At 43.2% G+C, this 10,852-nt stretch overlaps 1 protein-coding gene across 1 annotated transcript; it reads left to right on the plus strand.

The window, feature by feature from the left end:
* The first annotated feature begins 77 nt into the window (after positions 1-77).
* csrnp2 (cysteine-serine-rich nuclear protein 2) lies at positions 78-6,370 on the plus strand. Its single transcript, XM_034877568.1, has 4 exons — positions 78-454; positions 560-822; positions 1,802-2,098; positions 3,633-6,370. The coding sequence occupies exons 1-4, from the start codon at positions 265-267 to the stop codon at positions 4,290-4,292; spliced, it is 1,410 nt and encodes a 469-aa protein (XP_034733459.1). The 5' UTR covers positions 78-264; the 3' UTR covers positions 4,293-6,370.
* Positions 6,371-10,852: the final 4,482 nt, after the last annotated feature.

Consider the following 10,852-nt stretch of genomic DNA (forward strand, 5'->3'; position numbering starts at 1 on the left):
TGGAGCTGGAATACGGATGAAAGGAGACCAAAACAGAACAGCTGACCTGGCCGACACAGACACACATCATCTTTTAGGAGTTTAATTAGCAAGCAGATATAACACAGTGCCAAAAACGTGATCCACTTTGCCTCTCCTTTATGAAAGGGTTTTAAAGTATCCACCGAGAAGCCACTTTTTCCACATCTCTGGGTTCACATCCTCCGGAGTGTGTCGTCTGCGGCTGGACGTGTGCTCCTTTGCGCTCTCACACACCGAGTTTCCATGGAGGCAGGTTCGTCCCTCAGCCTCAAACGAAGATATGAAGAGGTGGACAACAGCTCTCCATTCTCTACACCTAAGGATTCCGACGATGACGTTACCAGCAGTGACAGCGCTGACAGCTGTGACAGCCTCAACCCCCCCTCCAGCACTGCATTTACCCGTAAGGAACAACCGGAGACACTCGCTAAAGGCAATACCCTCTAAAACCCACTCAAAACCGTTAATTAGCATAGTTAAAGTCTTTAATTACTCAAGTATAACATTCCCATAACCCTTTTTTTTCCTCCCACTTCAGCCACCTCCATCCTCAGACAGCACAAGCCGTCACCGGGGGGGAAACGGGTACGTTTCGATGTGGTGACGGTGTATTACTTTCCCCGGCGGCAGGGGTTCACCAGCGTGCCCAGCCAAGGCGGCAGCTCTCTGGGCATGGCCCGCCACCACTCCTCCATCAGACACTACACGCTGGGCGAGTTCGCCCGAGAGCAGGAAACGAGCCACCGGCACACTTTACGCCAGCACCTGCGCCAAGAGAAGCTCAATGCCCGCAAGATGAAGGTAGGTTTCCCGTTTGGTCTCAGACTGTGGGACTGATCAGTGGAGTTAAGAGAGGACTTGAGGTAAATCAAAGTGCCTTGTTTTGGGTCAAGCATACAGTATTGTTTTTGTCTTGTAAAATATTATGCAACCTTGACTGATTAAGACAGATTTTTTGAATGAGCCCAGTGTCTTGTTTAATTGACATGTAGAATATCACATGCCATAAGGGTACATATACAATTTTTAAATAGAGGTACCTTTTATTTTATGCTACTTTATACTTCTACATGTATCTACATCTAAATTTAAAGTAGCCTGTTACTCTTTTTGACAGTGTGTAGTCCCATTCCGGGTGTCTGAGCTGTTAGCAAGTCCACCAAAGAGACATTTCGCCTTTCCCTTATTGAATGGTGTCATTTAAATAATTATTTGAGGTCCAAAGAAGTAAAACTTCAATAATCTTTTTTTTTTTCTCGGCTTACATGGGGCGCACCCTTTTACTGGGTGAGCAAGAGGTCGCCCCACCTCTCCAGTATTCATCAGAAGAAAGAAAGAAGTCCAGAACATTAATACGGATTCATGGAGCAACTGTTTTTCCTACCCCCCTTCTCATCTCACGACTCCCAAGATTTATCTTGTGAAAGGGTGCAAACGTATATAGTGTGTGTGTGTGTTGTGAGTTAACACAACTCCACCTCGATCCAGCAACAACCTCTAGGGGGGCCAATATTTTGCAATACTTTTTGGTGATAATACTCCTTTATTACACTTAAGTAGTTTTTTGATTGCAGGATTTACTACTACTGAAATAAAAGATCTGAGTATTTTCTTTCATTTCTAACATTGTCCATTTGAAAGATTCAGTATGAAATGATTAAGATGCAGACAAAGCGGTTTTGGAAGGATCGTCCTTAACAACCAAGCTCTAGAGCTTTAAATAGGGAATTAGTCTCTTATTGTCTCCAGCTCACAGATGTCCACTAACTGTCGTCCACAGCTGACGAGGAACGGCACGGTGGAGTGCGCTCAGGCAGACCTGCTGACTCTGGAGGACGTATCGGATGAGGACCTGGACGTGGACGAGGTGGAGGTGGACGACTGCTTCTTTCTTCAGCCGCTGCCCACAAAGCGCCGGCGAGCCCTCCTGCGAGCGTCCGGCATCGCCCGCATCGATGCGCGGGAGAAAGCGGAGCTCCGAACCATCCGCCTCTCGCGGGAGGAATGCGGCTGCGACTGCCGCTTGTACTGCGACCCGCGCCACTGCGTCTGCAGCCAGGCCGGGATTAAGTGCCAGGTAAGGCTTGGTGTGGATCTGTGTGCATGTGCAGAGGGAAGGGAGCCACTGTGCAGTATTGAACGAGTCAGTCTTCACTGCTCAATGAAATATGTGCACTGTTGACAACGCTTGAATCATTTAAAGCCATGTGCAATTTATATTCCAAGTTGTCTTTTTTGAGGGAAAATCTTTGGACGTCACAGAAGAAAATTCACAAGTATAAATAAGAAATTCATGATGGCTGTTTGACTTTCAGGGTCCCTGTATTCTGCATCCTGGCTCACTGTCACCCTGTCATGGCCTTCTGGGATGCTTGAATGATATTAATGACACCTGGGCTTTCCTACTATGACCCCTTAAAAATGTCTGCTTTGATCTAAGAAAGAATTGCGTATGCATGAAATAAACATGTCCATTATTCCAGTGAGACTATCCTTCTAGTTTGAAAATATGAATCCGTAGATATATTTTGTTCCCGCAGCACCTCTGCTGTTTTATTTAGCTTGCCAGTCACTCTCGTTGTCTTCCTTTTGTTAAAAAAACCCAGTGTGTGTACTTTGTCTTTCAGTATTGGCACCAAGACAGTCTCTACTTTACTCTCTACGGGAAGAGAACCACCTCAAAGGGCCCTCTGTGCATGCGTACAGCAGTTTGATTTAAGTTGGTAAAATAAATCAGTTAGTTCATTTGTTCTTTCTCCTGTTAGGAATTACGAATGCTTTATTCAAAGCACGGTATGATACGGGGATCCATACAGAGCCCTTCATTGATCTCCAAATGCAAATTCTCTTTTATTGATCAATGCGGAGAAATGAACTGAATTTAACAAAATCAACCCCGTTGATACAGCGAATCAAATAATAGTCAATAACACCAGCATGCATTTGTACAACTCACTTATGTAATGTAATATTTGGGGGCAAGAAGAACAAGAAGTGATGATGTCTTAGTCTAGGAACTTGTGATGGACAATTTTTCGGATGTTTTGCAAATGAATTAGAGATTTAGAAAATAAACAAAAATAAGAAAAAATCTGTCCGCCCTAGTATTGTTGATAGTGGCACACCTGTTAGAAGAATCAAGGTCCTTGAACGTTTAAACTGTATGAAATGTCTCTTTTTTTGAATATATTTTCACCTGATTAAAAGGAACCACAACCGTATATAACAGTAAACACTTATATAACTTATACATTATTATATTGTAACATAATAACATCATACTATTTATTCCAGCATCCTTTTTCACATTGCTCCACATTTAAAATAATAACTATCCCAATTCACTCCTGCATACTTTGCACCCCTCATGCACTTACCTCTACATTGTTTCTGTTTATACAGTATATATTAGTGTGTATATATTAGTGTGTTTATATATTGTTTGGTTGTTTTGTTTCAAAGAAAAATTCCTCGTATGTGTCCTCACACCTGGCAAATAAAGCTGACTCTGATTCTGAGAACACGTATGTAAAAGAGTCAGTAAAGTGTTTAGCCTCTCTGGTTGAAATCGTATAAAACTGGACCTGAATCACCCCTCCTTTCATTCCCAGGTGGACCGAATGTCGTTCCCATGTGGCTGCTCTCGGGATGGCTGCGGCAACATGGCGGGCCGCATCGAGTTCAACCCTCTACGCGTCCGGACTCACTACCTGCACACCATCATGAAGCTGGACCTGGAGAAGAGGAGGGTGCTGATACAAGGGGCCGGGGACCAGTACGCTGAATCCGACCACATGTCCTCCCCCTCCTCCACTTGCCCCACGTCTCCGGACCTGTCCTCCGTCGCCTGCCTGGACTCTGAGCTGGAGGAGAGCGAGGCGCAGACGGCGGTGGAGGTCCAGGATCTCCTGGCGGAGCAGGACATCCTCGAGCGGGAGAACGAGACCGCCGTGCTGCACCTGCAGAGCGCCGAGGAGCAGGAGAGGCGGGAGCGCGAGGAGGCGGAAGGGGAGGCGGTGCAGCAGGAGCTGGGCGCAGAGCAGCCTCTCTGCCTCCTGCCCGGGCAGCCGGAGGTCCCGGGGGTGGAGCAGGTCCTCCTGCAGGGGCCGTTCCCCACGGGGGCCACGGTGCTCTGCATCACCGAAAACCAGGAGGAGAGCCCCTCGGCCCTCCTCAAAGACTCCACTTCTCTGCTCTACTACCAGCTGGGCCCCATACAGTCGGGAGCCTTCGAGAGCCTCCACAGAGCGCAGGAGGCGGAACAGGAGTAGCACTCTCTGGGAGAACAGGGTTCAGGAGGAGGCCAAAGGAAAGAAGAAAAAGAGGAAGAAGAGGAAGGAGGGGGAGGAGGAGAGGAGTCAAAAGATCATAAGCCTGGGGAGATCCCCTGCAGGCCTACTTTGGGCAAATCTTTAACTAATGTGATCCTGTGCTCGGAGGGAGACATGGGGGTAGCAGGGGAGAGGCCCTCCAGTCCCCTGCAGTGCCAACGGGAGGCGTGCCCGGACGAGGGAGTCGCTCCACCGCCCCCCCAAGTTTAGCTCTGGCTTCTCTGCAGATATTTTGCACAATAGCTTCATCTAAGATGAAAAGAAATTACACATTTCACATTTATCACTGCTATTATCAAGAATTATTACAGGTGGCAATCTCTTGTAGTGACTGGCGTTGAATTATGTGGAGAATAAGAAGTGAGTATTACGATACCTGAGGGAGGGGGGGTGGGATGCTGAAAGCACATACAGACTACTCCCTACAAGTAATATGGACTCTGTTACAAGGAAACATTGTGCGTAATACAGTTTGGGGGTGAGGCCTTAATGGAAAAACATTTAAAAAATACACTTGTGTGTAGGAGTCAACGGTCGATGGGAAAGTGCACAGCAGGTGGGGACTTGTTCATTCCCAGCGTAGCGAACATGAAACGCAATGTGTGAATGCTGACATAAGCCTTTGGTTCGGTGATGATAAAAAATCCATCAATGCTAAACACAAATTGTTTTGCAGCGAGCCTGAAGCTTATGAGTTTAGACACCTACTTGCTCACTTTCCCTTACAGCAGCCTGTGCTGTAGTCAAGCCAAATAAAGGCCTCCGATAGCATCCTCCGCTGAAAATAGACCTAATTATCCTGGAAATACTTGTTTTTGTGTACTGTATATGCATTTGCAATGTGCAAGACAGAGCCAAGGTTGCTGCTTTTTCTTTCTTTTTTTTTTTTTTTTGAAACCGTACGCACATTGTTATACCGAGGGCGAGTGCTAACGAAGGAAAACCAACGCAGGGCAGCAGACCAACACTGTACTCATTGCTCTTGCTCACCTCGCGCTGCTCGTGCAAATGCAGTTGATTTGTCAACAAAAACTCTAGTTTACCTGTCGTTCCAATGCCTATGATATTACTTATCATTTCCGTGATTAACGTTAATTTTGTGAATTAGATACTGTTGGTTTGAAGTCCAGAGTCTTTGTTTTCTTTAGTTTTTTTGGAGTGAAGGAGATCTTTTTCTACTGCTATACTGTAACTCCATGCAGTCAGTCATGTGACAGATCTCCTCCAGGCCTCTCCTCTTTTAATGAATCATAACACATTATGCGAGTCAAACTGCATATGAAGAATATAGCATTGAAAGAGTCAAAGAAAGTAGTTCTACAAAATGATGTGATCTTACTAACTTGAAACAGATTGACAACCTGACTTTGTATATTTTATGGTGTGTGTGTGTGTGTGTGTGTCTACATTAGCGTATCTATGTGAGAGAGGGAGTTTTGTATGCATCCGTGTGTGCATGTACATGTGTATGTACTGTATTATGAAAATGTGGAGGGGGAGTATATTAGTGAGGAAACATATTTTATTCCGGAAAGGTGCTGATGTTACATATTTACAATAACTTGTTTTTTTTTTTGTCTTTCATTCTCTCCACCGTCATGAGAAATATGATTTCACAGAGATGTTCCTGGATGACTGATGTTTGGAAGTAAAACGTGTCGCAGAGCCTCTCGTAGAAGCGCAATAGCTACCGCGCTGCACATGATTCCTTTTGTCATTGAGTATGTAAATGCAATCGTATAACATCGCTTGTCTTTAAAAGTCTTTTTCAAGCGACGTCTGATTAATACTGATCTGCGTAAGCGTGCCGACTCTTCTTACACAAAATCAGTCCTTTGTTTGGTCGCCTACAATTACATCTGTCGCCGAACACAGGATGTGCTGCCGTGTACGAGATGTCTGATGTGTTTCTTTGCCTTTTTTTTGTATTGTCTTAATATAAATCCGCTTAAGAGTTGCACCAAAGCAGTGGTTTCAACCCTAATTAGACGACGCTTTCGACCATCAGATTGAAAAAACCCACAAAAAAACCCGGTCTCCTGTAGTGAACGTGAGGCTTTAGATTTATTGTGGCCCTTTGTGTGTTTGCGTGACTTGCCTCAACATCTTTAAAGCGATGATGATTAAAAGCTGCCTATTGTTGAGCTTTTTGTCCTTGGCTTTCTACTAATAGACCTAGGTCTGGGACCACTGCATTAAATTAACTCCAGTACACTATGTGATCGTGTGTTTCTCTGTGTGAAAGGGGTGTGTGATCGTTAGAAAAGATGATATGTTTAGACTTCACCTAAAAGCTGTGAGAACTGCTCTCATGCTAACTGTTGCCTAAAGTGGACAAAAAGGTTTTTTATACAAAAATAAAAACAATAAAACACGGATTTTAAAAGGATGAAGTTGTGTTTGTGTTGTGTTGGTTTTAGCAGACAATACATCTTTATTTGACATGAACATGGGGGGGGGGGGGGGGGCGTTCAACCCTTTTATTGTCTTCACTTTTGGGACCCTCTTGTATCCCTCAGGTCAAATTGACCTGTTTGGGGTTTTAAAATCAATTTTGAAATAAAATTTTACTTAATCTCTCAACAAATAATGTCTTTATTTCAATTTCAAACATTTGGGATAACAAATGTTCAGGGACTACAAGCAGTCTATACTGGAACACAATCGTTTTTTGTCATAAGGTTATTGTAATTCATGTTAAAAATCCAATATGGTAAAAACATAAGTGGTCCTATCCAGAATAATTTTCAGAATTGAGTCAGGAATGCATGTTTATCACAGAAAATAAGATAAAGCCGTTGATTTTTCAGGTAGAAAAAATGTAACTTGTACCATTTTCCTTCTTGTAAAAATTTAAAATTTCACCCGAATACCATGCGAGGGTTAAGCTGCCATTGATGCCATCTTGCTAATATCTTGATTGCTAATATCTTGATTATGGGATTTATAGTTATCATTTATTCACAAAAGCGTTTCCATCCATTTGTGATTTTTGTGTTCTTGATCAACGTTTGAAGATAAATGAATTTAAATGCAATTATATGTGGTTTGTAATAGAAAAAGGGTTCAGTAGCTATTTTAGTCAGTGTTTATCTGGTTGTTTTGTCATTGCTAGGGCCACGTGGAAACTGGGGATGCGGAATTCCGCAGAATATTCCTTTAAAAAAAAAAAAAAAACTCAGAATGTTAACACATCAGCCTTTGTCCTCATCTAGATCCTGGGAGGGGTCATGACTGACTGTCTGCTGTGTGCAGTACAGTCTCCGACCACTAGATGGCAGCATAAACTCAGTGCATTCCTCTGAACACAACCTCTCTGCATCCAGATGTTGGTCTCACATGGTGGGTTCACTCACTGCAGCTGTTACTCTGAAATCTGAGGCTCAGGATTTATTTATTGGATATAGTAACATCCCGGAGCTGGCTTTGATTCTTAAGAATAATCAGGCATCCGGTACCATCATTTCTAAATCAACTATGCTATCTCTCAGTTTATAGGAGCCCTCTTGGTTTTTTTCACTGTGTACAACATTTTTTTAGGCTTATATTTAGATTATAGAAGCCAAAATATCGGTTCCCTTTTCTCTTCAATAGGAAGTTGCTATCTGGCGTAAGTGACACAAAGTCTGCCCTCTCTTTCCCGTCATCCTGAACCAGAACTGGCTTCTCATGAGCGGCCCTTTGCCAGTGTGACCCACACAGATCTGACGTCTCTGCTCCGCGATGCAGGATGCACACTCCCTGCTCTGACAGCTACTTCCCCTCAACTAGCTTCGCAAACCAAACACTGATAACCTCGGTACCAATGGCAGTCACGTCGCTGATTGCGAGAATTCCTTCAAGATTGGTATTATCTTATCGTATTGTTACAATAAAGGGCACACCACCGATTTTAAACGTGAAGTTGTTACCCTTTGAGGGCCACTTCTCAAGTTACAAAAATAAGAAACTGAATTTCTTGCTGTTCCGTTGCATTCTGGGAAGTGCAGTGTTTTTGGAGGTAAACATCTGGATAGCTTAGCCTCTGCTGCTTCGACTTGACTATTCTGCTTTTGTTGTGTTTCTGTGCAAAAGTGCAAAACTAAATTTCTGCCATACCCCTTTAACCAAAAAACAAGTAACATTAATGATTACCTTTATTGAATATTTGGGGTGTTTTATTTAATCTTATAGCATTTTAATTCTTTTTTTTCATGGTTTCAAAACAGTATCCGGACTAAACTTTGACATATACCCATCTGTGATCCACTCAACATCCTTTGATCTTAACTATTAGTCAAAATAATTCATAATTTCTGCCTTTTTAACTAAAAACGTATGTAGAAAATTAGGTTTGTTGACTGGGAATTCCAAAATAAGTGTAAAAACTATTATTAAACCAGCTTAAGTTTTTTTTTTAAAGCGCCAAAAGCATGGAAAAGTGACAAAAACATCACAAAAAGCGACAAAAACATCGGAAAAGCTCACAAATGAATGTTCATTTTCAATTTTTGACCTGGAAGGACAAGTTCAAGGTTGACAGGGAGACAACACGAGGGTTGTTTCTTTACCTAAAGTTACCTAATAAAAATTCCCATTCTCTTTTGTGCCGGTCACTGTGTGGCGAGAGTAGGCCCACACACACACAAAGAAACACCAAAAACACATTACCGTTGCAACAATTCTGACAGCAGTCCGCAGCTCTGAGAACTATGCGTTGTCTGATTAACCTTTCCGGCCCCTGGCTTCCCATTGTTTCACCTCTCCAATGGCCGGAAGAACTCAGCTCGGCCTGATAGCTCTAGGGCTGATGATGGAGCCCAACACCAGCCTGTGGAAATATTTTGAGAGGAGATTTTAAAAAAAAAACACCCCATTCAGAGGAGAGAGTCATCTCAGAGTGTGTTGACAGATGTGCAAAATCACCAGCTTTATCTGGGCTTTAATTTAACTGTTGTGACTGGACACAGCCGTGGAGAGCAACTGGGCATTAGGGGGGTGACGTATGTGAAATGGAAAGCTGCCACACCAACTCACTCCAGTCTACCAGTCTGAAAGTGCTGCTCCAGCGCCTGGAAAGAATGCTCTCTCTTTGCCTCTCTCCCTGTGACGCTAATGCTATGGCATCATTAGGCCTTCACCGAAACCAATCCCTTTTAAATGGCACTATTCATAAAACTGGCTCATGGTATTTTCACTGGTCTGCCGTGCTCTTCACGTGCTGACTGAACTGAGGAGAGAAATCCAGACCCTCCGACACACAAAGTTCACTCTGTGCGCTCAGAGACAGGATCCAAATGCCCTCCTGGAAGCAGGAAGAAGGAAACAATGAGGGCCGTTAAGGTCAACACAAAACTGAAAGCTGCTAGCACTTTCTCTTAGGGCCCCATCATTGAAATGGCAACACACGTCCCTGAAAATATTCTCTTAAATTCTATCATGGCCTTTGTTTTCTCATATGTAAGCCAATTTATGTCTTATTCAGGGTTGTTTGTATTACTAAGAGAAGGGCAATACCCTTTCCCATTTCTCATGATTTTCAAAGTAAAAGCTGCCTGTTGTCACAGAGCGAGGGGGATGGGTTCTCAACAGGAAGTAGTAGCAAAGATCACTGGTTTGTGAGGTTAATAAATAATGTTATCAGTGGTTACAGTTGGGAAAGAGGCATCTTCATTCTAAAAAAAAAATAGACTTGCATGTGTAATAGTGTGTGCTGAGGCAAAGATCCCACAGTCCCAGAAGAGTGCAGCTCCCTCTTAATGTGCTGTGGCAAAGAAAGAAGCAAAAAACGATGCCAGGCGTTCCACTTTGACCTGTTCACAATATGCAGTTATAAGACACCACTTCTTAAAATGGCTTTGTTATTTTTCTACATATGAACATTCACTCAGTTGCCCGTTTACGGTCCTCCATGAAGGATGTGTTGTTCAGTTTTAAGAGGGATGTTGATTCAACTACATGATCATCATGGAGGTTTTTTTATTTTTTATTTACTCTACCCTCATTTATATAAATGGGGTGGATATAATATGAGGTTTTAAAGCATTTTGCATATGATTCATTTGGAATTGTTGACTCTGCATTAAATGCAGTTCAGGTTTGAAATGTGAACGAACACTCTAAACCCAGAACCAGAAGATTTATATTATGTCATCAAAGCTCCGGGTATAAGATGGCACAGCCTGAACAATCAAAAAAAGGAAACTGATGTGTGCCAGCGCAGCCAAGTGACTCCCAGCAGAACCAGAAAAAACAGCTGTGTCCACAGCTGTGTGAAATATGGTGTGTCTTGCTCTGCCTGGTGGTCCCCAGGGACATGTCCGTCATGGCTACATCCAAGTTCCCCGACATGGACTCTAAACATCCGTACACTGTGGAGGCTACTAGCCTGAAGTTTCTGTTGTGTTTTTAGTTAACATGTTCTTGCTTCCTTTCAGTTGTGTAATAAAAACCATCCCATTAGCCAAGCAGCTGGCTGTGTGCCCAGCTTTGCTTAAGGTGGAAGTTTAAATATCTACATC

This window comes from Etheostoma cragini, chromosome 7 (assembly GCF_013103735.1).
Source record: "Etheostoma cragini isolate CJK2018 chromosome 7, CSU_Ecrag_1.0, whole genome shotgun sequence".
Lineage (NCBI taxonomy): Eukaryota > Metazoa > Chordata > Actinopteri > Perciformes > Percidae > Etheostoma > Etheostoma cragini.